This window comes from Patella vulgata, chromosome 6 (assembly GCF_932274485.2).
Source record: "Patella vulgata chromosome 6, xgPatVulg1.2, whole genome shotgun sequence".
Taxonomy (NCBI): Eukaryota; Metazoa; Mollusca; class Gastropoda; family Patellidae; genus Patella; species Patella vulgata.
This window is the reverse complement of record NC_065884.2, coordinates 7,019,634-7,040,115: the sequence shown is the minus strand read 5'-3', so window position 1 is coordinate 7,040,115 and position 20,482 is coordinate 7,019,634. Positions and strand designations below refer to the sequence as shown.

Below are 20,482 nucleotides of genomic sequence, written 5' to 3'. Positions count from 1 at the left end.
CAACCGAACGACTATACTTTGTCCCTTGCCAGGTCCTCCATTCTGCACCACTGACAATTGGGAACTACGCCGGAAATTCCAGATAAACATTCTCGGCCAACGCAGGAATCGAACTCGTCAAACTCCAGTCTGTTTTCCAGTCTGAGCTAGGCACTGGAGGTCCTGGGTTCGAACTCGATTTTGCTCCAAAACATGTACAAGGTTGACTTATGTAAATTTTGAAATGCACATACTGGAAGTAGCATATTAGTAAACGTGTACGGATCCGTGGTACATGTCACTGTAACAATCCACAGAATATGGCAAAATGTAAATTCAAACACTCTCCATCCATTTTAGTACAAAAAGTCAACAAAAATCAGCGTACAGAACAAGAGTGGTGGGGATTAGAGATATTGAGTATAATGGATGGGGGGGGGGGAGATGGGGTTAACGTCCACTCGGCACAAACTAGGTCATATCGGGACTAACACATGGTTCAATTTTATTTCAACAATGAGCTTGCGCGTAGGGGTCTGTAGCAGTGAGAGGAAACCAGAGTACCCCGCCCGAGAAAACTAACGAGGTTGGGCAGACGACCCTACACTTTCTCACGTACAACCGGCGCATCGAAACGACGCCAATTTGACCGAATGACAGACCTTATGTTATGATTCAACTTGCATGCGCTAACCTTTCGGCCATCCAACCCAACTGTCTATTAGTATTACTGGGGTACAAGGATAGCTGTCTAGTTGTTCGGATGGGACCCCCACCCCCACCTTTGAATAAAAGGAATTATATTCGTGTAGTAACTCTTTGTCTCCGTCCTATTAGTCATGATGACTGACTTAACAACATAAAATAATATAATGCACCAAATACTTCCTTTAATATATATAATAAGCTAATACTGTTTGAATATACAAAAAAACACCTGTACAATGACTTATAATAATATACAAATATACCTATATTAAACATATACACGTCATGATTGATAAACAAAGAATCAAGGTTGTCTCCCTTGGCTAAGATCGTCCTCAATCCTATAGCGGGAGTTAAAAAAAAATAATTCACACCAATCACAGACACAAGCAAGCTTAGATGCACCCCTATCCCCCCACCAATGCATTAGATGTCTACCTTGACTAAGACCCTCCTCGAAAATTAATTCACAACAACCATAGACAAAAGTTTAAATCTCTTTTCCCAAATAAAATATAAGGGTGAATCAAGTTGTCTCAATGGCTAAGCCCTCCTCCCCACCCCCCACCAATAAATATATAGCACTAAATCATTTGTTTATAACTTTTACATGATTCGAGTTTGGATGTTTAAAACAAACTCGCAACTTTGGGGTCAAAAGCTACTGCCCTGACAATGCTATTCTCCCGGGCACACAGTACATAAGACCAGGTATCAATTTTGTTATACTGACCATCAACATATTATTAGAACAGAACACATACAATTCAAATTCTTGAAAAAAAATAATGTCAGCAGGACCATCTAGAACAGGACTGTCCAGAGTAGAGCTATCCAGAACAGGGCTTTCACAGCAGAGCTATCCAGAGCAGGACTGTCCGGAGCAGCGTCTGGCATTGTGCTTTATGTTTTTAAATCAATATTCTGAACTTACTGATGTAATCAACTTTAATGGTCAAACTCAGCTAAAAATATGGACTTTTTTTTTTTCAAATCCACTATTTACAGCACAATGTTGCTGAATTTGTCCACTTTTTAGTATTTTGATGAATGGACCATTTAGGATTGATTCATCCTCGGTATCCGAGTTGTATCATTCCGTATGGAGTAGAACTGAACGATACCACAGTGGTATCATTCTGCCTGGAGTAGAATGGGGTGATACCACAGTGGTCTCATTCCGAATGGAGTAGAACTGAGCGATACCACAGTGGTATCATTCTGCCTCAAGTAGAATTGGGTGATACCACAGTGGTCTCATTCCGAATGGAGTAGAACTGAGCGATACCACAGTGGTATCATTCTGCCTCGATTAGAATGGGGTGATACCACAGTGGTCTCATTCCGAATGGAGTAGAACTGAGCGATACCACAGTGGTATCATTCTGCCTCGAGTAGAATGGGGTGATACCACTGTGGTCTCATTCCGAATGGAGTATAACGAAGCGATACCACTGGGGCTAACAAGGATGGGATTGATTCTGTCAGATTTTTTATTGCAATTAACCCTTCTTTAACCAAGCAAATAAAACCCCACCAAAGATGTATTAAGACCACTAATTATGGAACAGTAAAATTATAAAAGTAGGAAATGAAAGTAGAAAATGTTGTGAAGGAGTGATTGAGTTTTCTATAACGAAAACATGTAAAATATTCTACTATAAAAAAAAACTTTATACATACACAAATGTCTTACAATCTTAGTCATGAAATGTTTGTATGAATGGAATTAATACTAATGACTATAGTTAGCATTAATTTCATGACATAATTAAATGTTGTAATTGAACTTTGCATTTATTTCATGTAAACTTGTCCGTAGTACGGGGCCCTTATTCACAAAAACTTAAACTAAGATACAATCGAAATTTTAAGAAATACTGCAATTCAATTGGCTGACCAGTAAAATCAATTTGCATATATCCAATTTGCATATTGGTCAGCCAATCAAAATGCAGTATTTCTTAAAATTTCGATTGTATCTTAGTTTAAGTTTTCGTGAATAAGGGCCCGGATACAATCGGCAATACTAGAACAATCAGCAATAAATTCATGGCACAATAATTTCATGTTCTACTGTAGCCTCCTTATCGACTATAAATTCTTCCAATGGCATTTACATGTAGTCATTCAATCTGATTAAAACATAGATCTATATTTCGTTTCGTTTTTTTTATACTTTCGATGGAATTTTGAACTATAAAAAACGAAACGAGAGAGAGAGAGAGAAATGGGGTTTAACGTCCACTCGACACAAACTAGGTCATTTCGGGACCAACATATGGTTTTTAATTTTGTTTACATAATTCGCTTGCGCGTAGGGGTCTTTAGCAGTGGGAGGAAACCAGAGGACCCGGAGAAAACCCACGAGGTTGGACAGGCGACCCTACTCCTTGCCACGTACAACCGAGGATTCGAAACCACGCCAGTCGACTCAATGACAGACTTTATGATACAGCGCGCGCACGCTAACCATTCAGCCATCCAACCCCCCAAAAACAAAACGAAATAGGATCTGTGGGTACACTTGCATAATGCATGTTCAATTAGATTTTAAATCCAAGAATAGTACACTTGCATATTGTATGTATATGAGATTTTAAATCCAAGAACAGTACACTTGCATTATGCATGTTTAAGTAGATTTTAATTTAAGTACGGTATTACGGTATAAATGTAAATAAGACAGGCCATCACAATATATTCCAAGAAGAATAGTTTCATGTAATGTTATATACATAATTATAATATACACAATTGTAATTTGATTTTTATAAAACATTTATAAAAAAAATGAATTTTTATGACCGTATACTCCAAGTTTTGTCTTTAAGACAAACAGCGGTCAAAGACAGGCATAATGGCCGAATTGGAAACCATGCTCCAAGACAATTCTAAATTTTTCTTTGACAAATTGATTTAGTCTGTGTATAAATTAGTTACGTTTTCCAAAACATCTGAGTGACTAGGATAAGATGCTGCAAGAATTCTCTTGTTTCGGAGCCAATCTGTACCCAAAATGAATTTGTCTATGTTAAAGGGCACATAAGATGGGCGAGAAAACGTTTTGGTACCCATAGCCAATGGTTACTATATCCACTTTACGGCAAGTTCACACCAATCTGATTATAAAATTAATACAGCTATCTACACTAAAGTCGCAAAAAGATACCAACTATAAAAACGACTTTGCCAATTATCGAAAACACTCTTAATCCCCTCAGACGGCAGTGACATCACAGTGACCAATATGCGTATTTGGAATGTTTATTCCTAAATTACCTACATACAGCTGGCATACGTATTCATTAATGCCTGACTGATTCCTTAATCCCCTAATTAAATAAAAGAAATTGACTACAGAATAAGTGGATATAGTAACCATTGGCTGTATGTACTGAAAAGTCTTCTCGCCCATTTTATGTGCCCTTTAAATTTAAAAGGAAAAAGATTGTTCTAGTTTGCAAAAAATTCTGAGTGAATATAATGAGATGCTAATGAACTACACGTGTTCATATGAATTTTTGACTGATACACTTGGAGCAATCTGATTATAATACAAATCTATATTTCGTTTCGTTTTTTTTTTTTATAACTTCAATGGCCTACACTACATGAAGATCTGACCAGTTGTACTGGGAGGTCGCGTCAGGGGGTCATACGAGTGGCTTTTGACCCTATGATGTCAGACATTGATTAACCAATCAGCGTTGACTTATTTTGACTGATACACTTGGAGTGTACTGAACATGTTAACATAGAAATAACTTCTATGATCACAGAAACATACAAATAATGGATCTATTTACATCTACGAGCGTACATTACAGTTAGAAAAACAAAAACTTCTAATGTCCACCCCTGATCAAATCAAGATCATTTCTGGGCCCTGTTTCACAAAAACTTAAGCTAAAATCACTAAAATAGATTTTAAGTAAAATCAAAATGAAATTTTAAATTTTATGCCTTTCACGAAGTTCGATTCTAACTTAAATGCAATTTTAATAGATTTTAGTATGCTTAAAATTGTTTTGTGAAACTCATCTATCTTAAGTGAGGACGAAATTTTAGTTTAAGACGATTTAAGAAGATTTAAGTTTTATTGAAACACTGCCCCGATTTCTATGAAATGCGTAGAACTATCATAGGAAGCACTGTATGACAAGATTCTCAGACACTCTATTCACAAAAAATTAAAAATGCATTATGTAAGATGTCGATAAAGTGCGGGCCATTCTTGCTATACTAGTTGAAAAATAGACTCAAATATTAAAATCAAATCATTTAATAGCGATCATTTTTCAATCCGTTTAAATCTCTGTCATCCAGTGATCTAGAAAGTTTATTACAGACTTGACTTGTGATGTAAATAGATGTCTGACACAAACTAGGTCATTTCGGGACTAACATATGGTTTAATTTTATTTCAATAATTCGTTTGCACGTAGGGGTCTTTAGCAGTGGGAGGAAACCGGAAGACCCAGAGAAAACCCACGAGGTTGGACAGGCGACCCTACTCCTTGTCACGTACAACCAGGGATTTGAAACCACGCCAGTTGACTTAATGACAGGCCTTATGATACAGCGCGCACATGCTAACCATTCGGCCATCCAACCCCCTCTAATTTATATAACATAAAAATAAATAAATACAACAATTCTATAGATAACAATTACCGTATTTCTATTAAAGCTATGTTTCAACAATGATTCTCTTGTCTTTATCAAGCACAACGATAACGACAAGAGAATCATTGTTGAAACATAGCTTTAATAGAAATACAGTAATTGGTATCTATAGAACTGTTGTGTTTATTTTAATGTGTTCAATTACTAAATACCATTCAAACAGTATAATTTATATAACATTTGAAGCCAAAATAAAAACTTGCTATAGGCACAAGATTTAACTCTTACATAATGCATCTTTAACCTGTAATTATAATACATCAACATAATGCATCTTTAACCTGTAATTATAATACATCAACATAATGCATCTTTAACCTGTAATTATAATACATCAACATAATGCATCTTTAACCTGTAATTATAATACATCAACATAATGCATCTTTAAATCGTAACTATTTTAAGAATACTGATTATTCATTGGCTGGGCACTACAATCATAGCATAGATTTTAGCTCTTGACCAATGAAAAAGCTACTTTCTTAAAATATTTCAGTTTAAGTTTTCTTGCATCTGCTTCTCTTCATCTGCATGGTATTTTATACCAAATAAGGGCACTATGAAGATCTAAAAAATTCTAAATATTTTTGAATTCCAATAAAAAAACGGATGGTTCATTGTCATCTGAAAATTTTGTAATGTACGACACGTCTTGATTAACGTAAAACAATTCTTCCCTCGCGTACCTGTAACGCCCCTCGTCCTAAAGATCCTGTATCACTATCACTAGATCTGGGCACTTCTGAAACGGGACCAGGGGTACTTCTCTCGGGTTTGATCACGATTTGACCACCTTTGACCTCTAAATGACCTTTTATGGGTGGGCTAACAGCAGACGTACCAGTAGAACTTGAACTATCAGATCTCAAAAAGATTTTTCCACCACATACGGCAAGATGGCCGCTTGCTGCTGGGATGACATCTGTATCTTGATTGGCCAACGTCTCATCAGCGGACCTATTTGCAGATGAATCAAGGGCAGCTTGTGGGGGTGTTTCTGTGACCGGAGTTTCAGAGGTTGATGGCGTATTTGATGTTTCGTCAGTGGAGGTGCTGGGTCGATTCAGATGTTTAACAGCGCCCTCTACACACATGAAGATGTTAGATGGTGGAGGTGAGACTGAATGGTTGTCATGAGAACTACTTGAAGCACTAGGTCTAGGGGAGATAACTCTAGGTGTATTATTGTCATGTGATGAAGTTGATGAACATGAAGGGGGTGGGGGAGTGAGTATATGTCCTACAGAATTGTCTATGTTAGTCAAGGATATATTAGCACTATTTGCGTTAATGTTAGAATGACTAGCACGCACTGCACCTACAGCTCCTTCGACACTCGTAAAAATGTTTGAAGACTGAGCACGATTTTCAGGGACAGTTTGAATGGAATTAGATGATTGATGCTGAATTTGCATAAGATTTGCAGTAGCGACGGTGGAAGATAGATCGTGACGACTGGTGTTAGTGGCAGTCTCTACAGTAGTTTTTGGGTTTCTATCAATAGTACTATAGGCGGGAGGCGGAGAATCACGGACTTCTAATTCAACGCCAACTACTTCAGCATACGAAGGCGGCGCCTCCATCAATCCACCAAATTCAGAATTAGGTACGTATTGAACGCCGTTATTAACATTCACGATGATGTTACCATAATGCGAGTTAGAACCTACGGGAAGAAAGGCCTCGTGTTCTGACGGTCGACCGTGCTGCGAGCCTGATTGGTGTCGTCTGTGTCTCTCCAAGGCTCTAGCGACTCGTCTAGCGCGAAGTCTTTTCATTTTAACACGAAATACTATGATAACTATAAATGAAATGAAGATGACTAAGGCCACAGTACAACCAATCACAATATAGACCGTTGTTTTCAACCAATTAAAATGGTCGGCATCTGGATCAAGTGGAGTAGGGGACACAAGTGTCACATCATCTGTAATATAAACAATAAGAACATATTTTAAGTAACAATCACACAAGATGTCACAATAAGGGATCCGACGAGAATTTTAGGAACAATTCTTACTTGTCAATGATTGCATGTGTGAGAAATGAAATGGGGTTTATTGTTGCACTGTTCTGTTCCGACGGGGCTAATGAAGATGGGCATATGCCATAAGTGTACTGTTCTGCTTCGACTGGGCTAATGAAGATGGCCATATGCCATACACAATATTATGAGGGAAATTTTGCCTGGGCGGCACTATGGCCTACTCTTATATCGAATTCAAACTGTAAACGGATCTATTACGTGCACACCAATGTATACACGGGACCTTGTTTTTTTGTAATATCCTAACGACAGTTGTCCTTGTCCAATCTAATTAAAATATAGATCTATATTTCGTTTCGTTTTTTATGCTTTCGACATGTAGATCTAACAAGTTATAGTGGGAGTTCACGTTCTATGATGTCAGGTACCAAGCAAGCGACATTTGACCCGATTACGTCAGTCATTCGATTAACCAATTAGCGACCACCATGTATTTTTTATCTACTTATGCTTTGTTTTGATTTCTATTGCCGCTAATGTCTACCCACAATTCCGCGCAAAAAAGGTCAAGCGCTCGATTCGACAGACCATTTGATTGGCTGACCCCTCATTTCAAGCAGAACACGAGTTAAATAACAACGCTTCCAGATCCAAGTGTAGTAAAGACAAGTAAAAACAAAATTTTGAACTATTAAAACTAAACGAAATTGGATCTGTGTTTTAACCAGATTGGTCCTTGTTAGGTCCTTAGCAGTTGGAAATCGATATAAGAGTAGGCCATAGGACCACTTCACTCATAGCACACTGTCTATATTTGCCCAGTCAGAGCAGAACAGTAGGATGTTAAACCCCATTTCATTTCTCTGAGTGAAGAGTTATTGTTGTTCTTAAGTGTTTAACGTCTGCTTCCACCAAAGGGAGGAAGCCGGAGTACCCGGAGTAAACCGCCACATACGCTCACACCAGGGATCGAAACCACAAAGCATGCCAGAGGTGACCCGCCAACTAGAGGTCGAAGCGTGACATTCTAGACCACTAGGCCATCCTAACCCCCCAGGAAGAGTTATAACTGTTAATAGGTTTTAAAACGTGGGAACTATTAACTGTTATAACTCTTCTAACAGTAATACAAAATGGTTTCATGTTTATCTATATTTTTATGTACTTGTAGACTGTAGTGTAATCAAGCTCTTTGTCGTTAAATATAGTTAACTATAATCACAAACTCCTTTAATAATTAATAACAATTAATTAAGTATGACTTCATATTGTACATTTATATATATATATATATAGACCCCCCAGTTTACTTAATGTCATTGTGCTTGATAACGATAGAGTATACATGTGTATAATAAACCAGTGATTGTTTTCCCATATAACTGTGTTAGTTCTGTAATGTCTCCAATCGCTAAATGCCACTAAAGGTTTATGTATTAGCTTGAAACCATGACGTAGAACCCACTTACCTATTTTCGGATCCTCCATGTGGATTAATCGACAACTGTCGTTTAATTCATCCGAATAATCTCCGCAATCATCAGAACCATCACATAAAAATAAATGATCTATACATTGACCGTTGCGACACCGAAACTTTGATTCACAGACGGATCCTGAAACAAGCACAGTAATACTGTAAAACTGATATGCTAAAGACAGAGAGAGAGAGAGAGAGTGGGAGGGTTTAAAGTCCATTTGACACAAACTAGGTCATTTTGGGACTAACATATAGTTTAATTTTATTTCAATAATTCGCTTGCGTGTAGGGGTCTTTAGCAGTGGTAGAAAACCGGAGGATCCGGAGAAAACCCACAAGGTTTGGAAAGGCGACACTACTCCAGTTGACTCACAGGCCTTGTGATACAGCGCGCACATGCTAACTATTCGGCCATCCAATCGCCCATGGTTGTCAATATTTACATGTATCAAGCTAGTTTTAAAGGGTTAACATAGAATCAATTTAAGGCCACAAAAAAAATATATTCTGGTTTTCAGATATAGCCTCATCATAAAAAATGGGCCGTGTGACATGTTTTTATTTCTCCAGTAGACTGTTTTATATTTCCCGAGAACTATTTCTGTGAGAGAGATGACTGAAAGTACCGTTGGCACAGACTTTGATTCAAATCGCCAGCAGAATCCATGCTTTGACAATGAGTACGGTATCGATGCCATGTTATAGTCGCCAATACGGCATTAAAAAAACATGTTAATCTGTATGATGTCACAGAATTATTTGGCCGCTATTTCAAAATCTTATTTATTTTCTCTGTGTCTTATTTAGAGTTTATAATAATTTAGTGGTTTCATAGAAATGAAAAAACAGCCAGATTTTGACAAAATAAGAACAAAAGAAAACAAAAACTGCTCTCCCGCAGGATTCTCTGGGAACCGAGATATTATTTTTGTGTGAGTAAATATTGTTACAAACTTGGACAATCTTTTTCATCTGATTGGTCGGTACAATGAGGAATTCCATCACATCTATATCGTAGAAATATACAATTATCTCCTGTCATACATCTAAATCTTGTATGCCCACATGACGGACTGATAGCTGAAATATAAAATATACAATTATCTCCTGTCATACATCTAAATCTTGTATGTCCACACGATGGACTGATGGCTGAAATATAAAATATACAGTTATCTCCCTTATCACTCTAAAAAAAAGACAGAAATGGGGTTTAACGTCTACTCGATACAAACTAGGTCATTTCGGAACTAACATTTATAAGGTTCAATTTCATTTCAAAATTTGCTTGTGCTTAGGGGTCTTTGGCGGTGAGAGGGAACTGGAGGAGTCCCAGAGGAAAAACCAAGAGGTTGGAAAGGCAACCCAACTCCTTGTCACGTTCAATCAGGGAATCGAAACAACACCAGTTGACTTAATGACAGGCCTTATGATACAGTGCGCATGTGCCAAGCCCCCTCTAGACTAATGAAGATTGGCATACACAATATAGTGTGCTATGACTATGAGGGAAAACTTGCCCGAACAGTTGAGCTACGGCCTACCAGTTGACTCAATGACAGACCTTATGATACAACGCGCACATGCTAATCATTCGGCCATCTAACCCCGCTCTAGACTAATGAAGATTGGCATACACAATATAGTGTGCTATGAGGGGAATCTTGTCTACGGCCTACGCTTATTTCAAATTCAAACTGTGAAGGATTCTTTTACATGCACACTAACATGTACACAGGACCTCAAGTTTTTGTCCCACCCTAACGACTAGAATCAACCTCTGAATTTAGTCACATTTTACAAGGGTGGCTCCAGGATTTTCAGAAAGGTGGGGGTGGGGGGGTGCTGCCCCCACTTGGGAGTGCGAAGCCCGGCCCTCGGTGGGCGGACTGACGGACAATCAACGACGGGGATCACTACCATTTTTAAATATTTTTGTTCTTCTATCACGCAAATTGTTCGCCACCACAAAGGTGCCCCCCCCCACCTTGGATCCGCACCTGTTTTACTTACATTTCCTAGCAACATGAAGGATTAATTTGTTGACTGTTTCTGTATTGTCGTACGTTATCAACACACATTTATAGATACCGGCATCCGACCTGTGTAATTTAATAATATGAAACGATGAAGTCACATTATTCTCACGATGTTGGTAGAAGTTCTGTTTGTGGTCGTCGGTACTGAGGCTCTGTCGCGTCCAGAATATATTTTTGGGAGGGTGACGAAGGTTTCTAGCCTGACATTTAACTGTTAGAACGTCTCCCTCAATACCATCTACAGACTGAGGCGTTATTATTAATTCACTCACGCTACATATCGGCTCTGAAAAAAAAACAAGCCAACAGTGAGGCTGATGTCCCCCGCCGAAATTGCAAAATAAATAGATGACACATATTAATTAATCGCACATTTATTTTTTTCACTAAGTTTCATCACTCTCTATCAGATAGAATCAAGATTATCTTGTCCCAAACCATCGACAAATGAAATCGATTAGCTCTGCTTAGCTTCAGCTCGAAATGTTAATTATTGAACTCAGTCAAGACATTCACCTAATGAACATCTACATATACATCAAGTTTAAACATTCACCTAATAGACACCTATGCCAAGTTTGAACATTCTACCTCAATTAGAAGGAGAGTTATTGTGTTCCAAAGTTTCTACCAATCAAATTGCTTATCACTCTGCTTACCCTCAGCAAAAAATGTTCATTATCAAACTTAGTTAAGGTATTCATATAATAAATCTATACACCAAGTTTCATCAATCTCACTTAATTAGAACTAAAGTTATCGTGTCCCAAAGCATCAACCAATCAAATTGCTTATCTCTGCTTACCCTAAGCGGAAAATGCTCATCTTCAAACTCCATCAAGGCATTGACCTAATCAACACATACACCAAGTTTGAACATTCTAGCTCAATTAGGAAGAGAGTTATCGTGCCCCAAAGTATCAACCAATCAAATTGCTTATCTCTGCTTACCCTAAGCGGAAAATGCTCATCTTCGAACTCCATCAAGGCATTGACCTAATAAACACATACACCAAGTTTGAACATTCTAGCTCAATTAAAAGTTATCGTGTCCCAAAGCATCAACCAATCAAATTGCTTATCTCTGCTTACCCTAAGCGGAAAATGCTCATCTTCGAACTCCATCAAGGCATTGACCTAATCAACACATACACCAAGTTTGAACGTTCTAGCCCAATTAGGAAGAGAGTTATCGTGTCCCAAAGCATCAACCAATCAAATTGCTTATCTCTGCTTACCCTAAGCGGAAAATGCTCATCTTCGAACTCCATCAAGGCATTGACCTAATAAACACATACACCAAGTTTGAACATTCTAGCTCAATTAGGAAGAGAGTTATTGTGTCCCAAAAAGTGTGACGGACAGACAGACGGACAGACAGACGGACAGACAGACAGACAGACAGACAGACGGACGAACCCATTTTAATAGTCCCCTGCTTTCTTCGAAAGGCGGGGGACAAAAAAAAAATCCAATAAATATTGTGAGTATGGGTAATATTTTTATATCCGTGACAAATCAAAACCAATTTCGTGGAACAATTCAAAAGATATTTTGTTGGGGGGTTTTTTTCAGAGAGAGAAATGGGGTTTATTAACGTCCACTTGACACAAACTAGGTCATTTCTGGACTAACACATACATGTAGTTCAATTTTATTTCATTAATTCGCTTGCGCGTTGGGGTCTTCAGCAGTGGGAGGAAACCGGAGGACCCGGAGAAAACCCACAAGGTTGGACAGGCGACCCTACTCCTTGTCACGTACAACCGGGGAATCGAAATCCCCGCCAGTTGACTCAATGACAGACTGTATGATACAGCATGCACATGCTAACCCTTCGGCCATCCAACCCCCTTGTTTGTTTTCAATCTGAATCTTTATACCAGTGGTTCTCAACCTCTTTTTGGTAGCGGCACACCTTGGAACACATGAAACAATACCGGCACACCTGGCTAAATATATATGAAAAATATTTGAATTTTGCAAAATAAAAACATAACAAGTCATAGATTGCATACAACCGTAGACACAGACTAGTCATAGACACATCGAATGGCTCAAACTAAATGAAGAAAAACACAGCTATGAACTGACCAGTAGACACCAGTGAATACTCAATTAGGATCATGTGGTTTTTCGCATTTTCTTAGTGTGCCGTTCAAAATTTTGCGGCACACTTAGGCAGATTATGCGGCACACCCATGTGCCGCTCCAAACTGGTTGAGAACCACTGCTTTATACAATAGATATCACGACAACCACCTACCCATTAGTCAAAGAACAGATCTCGGTAGAGTTTGTGCTTACCCAATTGTCAGAATATTATTTCCGACCGAAAATTTGAAAAGCCAGTCAGATGTTTATCCAGCCTGACATGGTGTAAGACAAACATTTGAAAGTTATTTCCTGACTTGATTGTGACCCAAGGCTTGCATGCAGGTGTCTTTAGTAGAGGGAGGAAACCAAAGAAAACCCATGAGGTTATACTGGCGACTCTACTCCTTGTCATGTACAAGCAGGAAATTGAAACCGGCACTTGACTCAATAACAGACCTTATGATCCAATGGGGATACGTTAAACCATTCAGCCACCCAACCCCAGTGAATGGATACATGGGCGTTCGGATTGACTGGGCCGATGGAGAGAGAGAGAGAGAGAAATGGGGTTTAACGTCCACTCGACACAAACTAGGTCATTTCGGGACTAACATATGGTTTAATTTTATTAACATAATTCGCTTGCGCGTAGGGGTCTTTAGCAGTGGGAGGAAACCGGAGGACCCGGAGAAAACCCACGAGGTTGGACAGGCGACCCTACTCCTTGCCACGTACAACCGGGGATTCAAAACCACGCCAGTAGACTGAATGACAGACTTTATGATACAGCGCGCGCACGCTAACCATTCAGCCATCCAACCCCCCCTGGGCTGATGGTATATGTCCACTTGAAAATGTGAGTCTATAAAAAGGTGTTGATCTTTTCAATCGGGCCTAATTCTTGTAGTAGAATAACCTAGAATAACAATGGACACCGCACATGCTAGCTTCTGTCTGTAACTATATAGACTAATAGCAAATTGTAATTACACTGGGCCTTTAATTACAGTATCAAGTTCTTTGAAATGAAAATGAAATGAAATGGGGTTTAACGTCCTACTATTCTGCTCCAAACTTGGCAAATGAAGATGGGCATACGCCATACAGTGTGCTTTGAGAGAAAATCAGGATAAACTTTCTCAGCCAATGCAGGGATTGAACACTCAACCTTCAGCCTAGCCACTGTGACCAGTGACCTCCTATCATGTTTTTCAATTCAAAAGAGGGGATTTAAGGACTGACACAGAAAGAGAAAGAGAGAAATCGAGTTTAACATCCAGTTGACGCAAACCATGTCATTTTGGGACTAACATATTGTTCAATTTTATTTCAATAATTCGCATCTGCGTAGGGGTCTTTTAGCAGTGGGAAGAAATCAGAGTACCAGAAAAAAAAAACACGAGGTTGGACAGGCGACCCTACTCATTGTCACGTTTAACCAGGGAATCAAAACCATGTCAGTTGACTCAATGACAGACCTTATGATACAACGCGCATGTGCTAACCATTCAGCATCCCAATACCCCTTCAACCGGGGAATCGAAACCACGCCAGTTGACTCAATGACAGACCTTATGATACAACATGCAAGCGCTAACTCAGCCCCCAATACAGTGAGCTTTCTTGTATAGGCCCTACTTGCCATATTGCATTAAGATGACAAATCAAAGCTATCTGTAGCTTAACGGTCAGCAATGTTTTCAAATCTAAACCAGTTTAAATTCAATGTCTGGATCACAAACAATACATTTAGGTTTAGAGTAAAAAGTGCAGCTTAAGGGCCTTACAATTTGTTTTTGCATTAAAAGTTTGTGAATTTTTATATGTAGGCCTACAGTTGAGTGATTTTTTAAAAAAAATGTCTCAGTCTGTGTTGCAAATTCAACTAATTCAAGTATTATTATTTAATTTTGGGTCTCATCAATTCTAAATCTGATAATGTGTGTATTCTTTTTGTTCCAGTAAAGAATTTTAATGAGATGAGATGTTAATTGCATCAAAACGTCCATTAAGGACAGCATGCATACATGTACATACATGATGTACAGTACATAACACATGTGTACATGAATGAAATTGAATATCTAAAATGTTTTTCACTTTCAGCTACAATGTCAATAATAAGAGACATGTAAAATAAAATACACTGACATTAGCGTGTACCAAGCTCAAGGGCAGTTAACTCTGTTTGGCTTAATATTTGGTCCAAAAACTGGTTATGATTTTAAGCGGAAAAGTAGCTATCGAATTACAGGGCTGGCCACGAATAAATTGATGGCGAGCAGATGACTGCTCACGCAAATTTAGGTTTGGGCGAGCAAGGCGAGCAATAAAAATTGCTCACGCAAAATGTTGTTTGCGTGAGCACACATTTTGTAACATTGTTTCAATTTAAAATCATAAGAAAATTGCTATTCCTGGCACAAAGTTTGCAGTAAACATGTGTGACCATCGCTTTCTGTTTTTGACAGTCATACGTACTCTTCTTTAATAAAACCAATTTCCGTATGGATTTCTTCACCCCACGAAATAAATGTGGATAGGGCAATCAGGTTGCCTTTGGCCATTATTACGCTTAGATTGAAAATTATACGACTGCACAATGGAATAAAAACCGAAGTTCTGATAAAATAGGAAATACCGATAAATATTAGTTTGAAACGTGTTCATTTAGCGTGAATGCCTAATGCCGGATGTAAACATTCTTTACTTTAGACTCGATTATCACGTGTTTGTTACTGGTGTTCGTAGGAAAACCAGTTATGACGTTCAGGTCTAAAGTGTATTTTTAGTAACACAAGTTGCGAGTAACTTTATTAGCCAATCAAATTTCAGGAGGAAATGCCGCGTGCAGCTGGGTGAATCTCAGTTTTGACAGACGAATTTATGACGTTATTGACATTGTTGGGTTAGTTTCGGCAAAAAACTTGTCAATATTTTAATTATTTTTGCAGGGTTTTCTTAAAATTTTGCGCGAGCAACGAACTTTTGTTGGTGGGTGGTGTAACTTGGCGGGAGATGTTCGGGAGAATGTTGGGCCCGTATCTGGTGAGTGGAACGATTTATTCTAGAATTTTAAAAAGTTCAAATATTTTCCATTTCTTTACGTAAGAATATTCCAACATAATTTAACGATTTAATGACACTTTAGAGAATATTCTATTCATAAAAAATTACAAACCGAATTGTCATGGACGTAATCATGCGTTAAATTGAGAATAAGGAAAACAATCAACAAATAACGGTACATGGCGATAAACCGGAAGTGGAATATCAATAATGGAAGCCTATGGCGAGCGCTGTAGCTATTTGTTTTCATTCCGTAAAAATGTGCTTATTCTGTCTTTTTTTTTACATAGATCGGTTACAACATGACTTAGAAAATAAAACTACCCATGTTTATAATATATTAATGGTAAAATTTTAGCCGACATTATTCGATCTGTAGAAAATGGACCGAAACCGACCCGAAGAAACGACATAAATAAAACAGATAGGCTAACGCACGTTTTTAAAAGCAGAATTTGTATTTACAAAGAATAATTCACATAGAAACTAAAGTGAAATGTTTGGCCAATTTATTATCACTGATATATATGACATAATGTCATGCGATATTGCGAGTAGGCTGTCTTTTTTAAATTTCAAAAATAATGTTTGTCACTATAGTAAGTAGACTTAGTAGTATCAGATTAGGTGGGTATGAAAACTAATCCTTTGTGCTGGTTTGTTTAGTTTATTTAATTTTATTTGTTTTTTCTATTTTACGATAGACTCTGAAGCAGAGGCCTCATGCGTTCAGTGACCAGACTATCTGTCATATCAAAAATTATTACCTCAACTAGTTGATAAACAAAAAGAAACAGCTAGCAAAAAACAATTGTTGTTTGAAACTTTTCAAATATTATTATATAATACCATATATTGTTATTATTTTATATATATAAAAAATATCTATTTATTTATTTATTATTATATAATACCATGTATTGTTATCATTTTATATAAATAACCAATATCTATTTATTTTATTTATTTATTTATTAAGAATTAAATTGAATTTAATTGAATATTTCGTAGGATGAAATCTTAAAAGCCTTGTTGTAATTTTACTATTTTATATCTATTTTCAGGTACGCCTACTGGTATAACAAATCAGTTGCATTAGAAACAAATTTTACTTTCTTACAATTTCATGTTTCATAATTGTACATTTTTTTCTTTCTTTTTTTTCAATTAAAAAAAATTGTTAACTTTAAATAAATCATATTAACAGTATTATGTGTTTAGATTCAGTTTCCAAGGAGTAGGGTCAACTGCCCAACCTCATGGATTTTCTCTGCGGAATCCCCACTGCTAAAGACCCTTGCCGACAAGGAAATTATTGAATTAAAACAGTGGTGTATGTTAGTCCCAAAATGACCTAGTCTGAGTGAAGTGGAGTTAAAACCCTCTCTCCGCATCCTTCTTTCTATTTCTCCATATATCTTCTTTTCCCCTGCTTGAAATGCATATTTTAGGATTTGTGTGATGGGAGCAAATGTTTAAAAAGGAGAAATAGCAAATAATCGTCAAATTTAAGCCTAACCCTGTTCATTGGTAACCACTTTTCCTGAAAAAAGGGGTCTTATTTGTTATCTGAATGATTGTGAATTTAATAAGGATAAAGGAGCAACCAAACTGTTATTCTACCAAGTTTCATGTTAATTCATTGAAAAATAATTTGTTTACATTGCACTGAAGTCAAATTACCACTTTTTGGACCAGATTTCAAACCGAAAAAACAAAATCAATAAAAATTGAATAATAAAAAAAGTATAAGTCCGATTCTAAAAATTTAAACGGTTTTGAAATTCTAATGTTTGGGCAATTATTTCTGCCATGTTTCAAAGCAATTGCTCAAAAAATAAAATTTGGTTGGTACATGCTACTGACATTGAACAATTGTCATAAAAACAAAGTACATGATATTAATTTATTATGCAGCTATTTTATTCACCCATCCATCATTCTAGAAAATGACAGCTCTACTAAGTTCGACCGAGTGTCGGTGTTTGATGAAGATCAAAGAGAACGGGTGAAACTGATCCCTGCTTCTGCTGAAAAGGCAAGTTCTCTGACCTCAATAAAACGATTACTGAAAATATGTATATTTTGACTTTCAAGTGAATTTACCTGATATTAATAATAATACACAAACAATAAAACCCTTTCTCATCCTACAATCATTTCTACAGAGTGATTAATCTTTGTTGATAGATAAATCTACAGAATTCTTTCACTGAACACCCCATTAAAAACACTGTACAGCAGCGCCATCTAGTCAAAGATGGGGACCGGTTTGTAAACTGTTAGTTCAAGGGACCATTCATTTATCGAGATAGCTTTTTATCTTCCTTTATGCGCATAACCGTTTGTCGCGGTTTGTCTCGGTCATCTTTGAAGGTAAAATGGTAGGCATACATAATAATTAAAAATACATTATGCAAGAGCTAAATCTGCCTATTGCAGGTCTTTCTTTAGGCCTGAAATGTTTTCTAAATTATTAATTAGACATTAATTAAAGATACATTATGGGAGATTTTTTATAGAGAGTTGGCCATTCTTGCTATAACCGTTCAAAAGAAGATGATGAAAGAAGAATATATTGAAAATTTCAGTCAAATTACTTTATTCTGAACATAGTTATCATCGTTGTAATATTTGACTAGAAATGGTAGCGAAATACGTCTTCACCTTGGCCTATCGTTTGATTGACAGGCGTTAACTCCACCTACATATCTCGATTATCAAGTAAAGTTTTCAATGTCATACGGAAACGTTTTACAGCGGACTCGCTAAGTACACTCTATCATTTAGCCTCGATCTAACTGACGTATTTTCATCAGGGTGCGCCATTATTTGATTTAATCAATAAGTGAAATCCTATTTAAATCCGAGCTGTAGCCGAGCCATCCGTGGGTCTACAGAGTTGGTTTTGGGCTTGTTGTTTAAATAAAGATCTAATTTATAATTTCTATAACATCTGAAGCCTAAATTAAGACTTGCAATAATCAGATTTTGCTCTTGCATAATGTATGTTTAACTTATATCCAGGCCATAATCAACTCTCGATGTCATCGGATTTCTCCGATATTAAATAGATTAGAACAGTTCAGCCATATTTTGATTTAAGCTAAAAATGGAGGAGCGAGACTTAGCTTCGAACAACCAGTACGGTGGTTGAAATTATTGCACACGTCTTGTCAAATCTTCAAAATGCTAATATTTTCGCTCGCAATAGAGTAATTTGAATGCAATTTTTAAATTATCCATATTTTACATTATCTATTTTCGAACTATTATAGCAAGAATGGCCAGCTCTTTATCTAAATCTTACATACTGTATTTTTAATATATTAAATATACATCATTTACCGATCAATAATTTAAAATAATATTTTATGCATGAATAACCCATAAACAATAATTGATTCAATGAACATACGTAATTTTGCACAGTATTGAAGATATTGCAATAAATTACCAACAACGAAAGATATTTTAATAGATATTCAACATATGAAAAATACAAAATTTAAGTGATCTCATAAAAAAAAATGACAAAATTATGGATAATTGAAATATCAAAAAATATCAACACAAGTCGATAATGTAAAAAAAGAACGAAGCTTTGTCATAATTTTTTTTTTACTTTATCGACGAAGAGTTGATATAATTTGATATAAAAAAAGACGGGTAGATTTTATTTATCACTCAACCCTTTCTTAAACGCACAAATAAATAAATACAATTTTTTGGTATACATTAAAAACGATAACTCCTAGGAGATATCGCTCAGTAGAATATGAAAGTTATCACACAAAGGATATCTACTGTTCTTATTGGGTGATAAATGTAGTTTAATGGTCGAGTGCGGATATTAAGTAATATATTGATATTGTAGAGTGGACTAGCACGTACGAGGGCAATATCTATAATACTGTATATTACGCAGTGTCTTGCACGAGACCATATCTGCGATATCACGCCTGACAAGGACAGCTGTCTAGTCCTTCGGATGAGACGAAAAACCGAGGTCCCGTGTATACATTGGAATGCACGTAAAAGATCTCTTGGCAGTTGGAATTCGATATAAGAGTAGGCGATAGTGCCGCTGCCCGGGCAAATTTCCCTCATAGCACACTGTATGGCGTATGCCCATCTTCATTAGCCCAGGTTAGGAGCAGAACGGTAGGACGTTAAACCCCATTTCATTTCATTTCATTTCTGCGATATCACTTCGTTGGAAGCGGACGTTAAATAAAGCTATTTCACACAGGAAACCACTAAACAACTTAAAATACAGACACTATCCAGCACTACATAAAATGTACGCCGCCATTGAATCAACAGGTAATAAGCCCTTTGGTCAAAATTTCAATTATCCATAATTTTGTCAAATTATTATGAACATTGAAATAATAGGTATGATGTTTCGAATATGAATATTTATATAAC

The 20,482-nt window shown here is 36.9% G+C and overlaps 1 protein-coding gene across 1 annotated transcript; it reads right to left on the bottom strand.

The window, feature by feature from the left end:
- Positions 1-851: 851 nt before the first annotated feature.
- Positions 852-18,297, bottom strand: LOC126824923 (uncharacterized). Its single transcript, XM_050554373.2, has 5 exons — positions 18,158-18,297; positions 10,860-11,171; positions 9,801-9,926; positions 8,836-8,982; positions 852-7,306 (listed from the first exon to the last, which is right to left on the bottom strand). The coding sequence occupies exons 1-5, from the start codon at positions 18,198-18,200 to the stop codon at positions 6,036-6,038; spliced, it is 1,899 nt and encodes a 632-aa protein (XP_050410330.1). The 5' UTR covers positions 18,201-18,297; the 3' UTR covers positions 852-6,035.
- Positions 18,298-20,482: the final 2,185 nt, after the last annotated feature.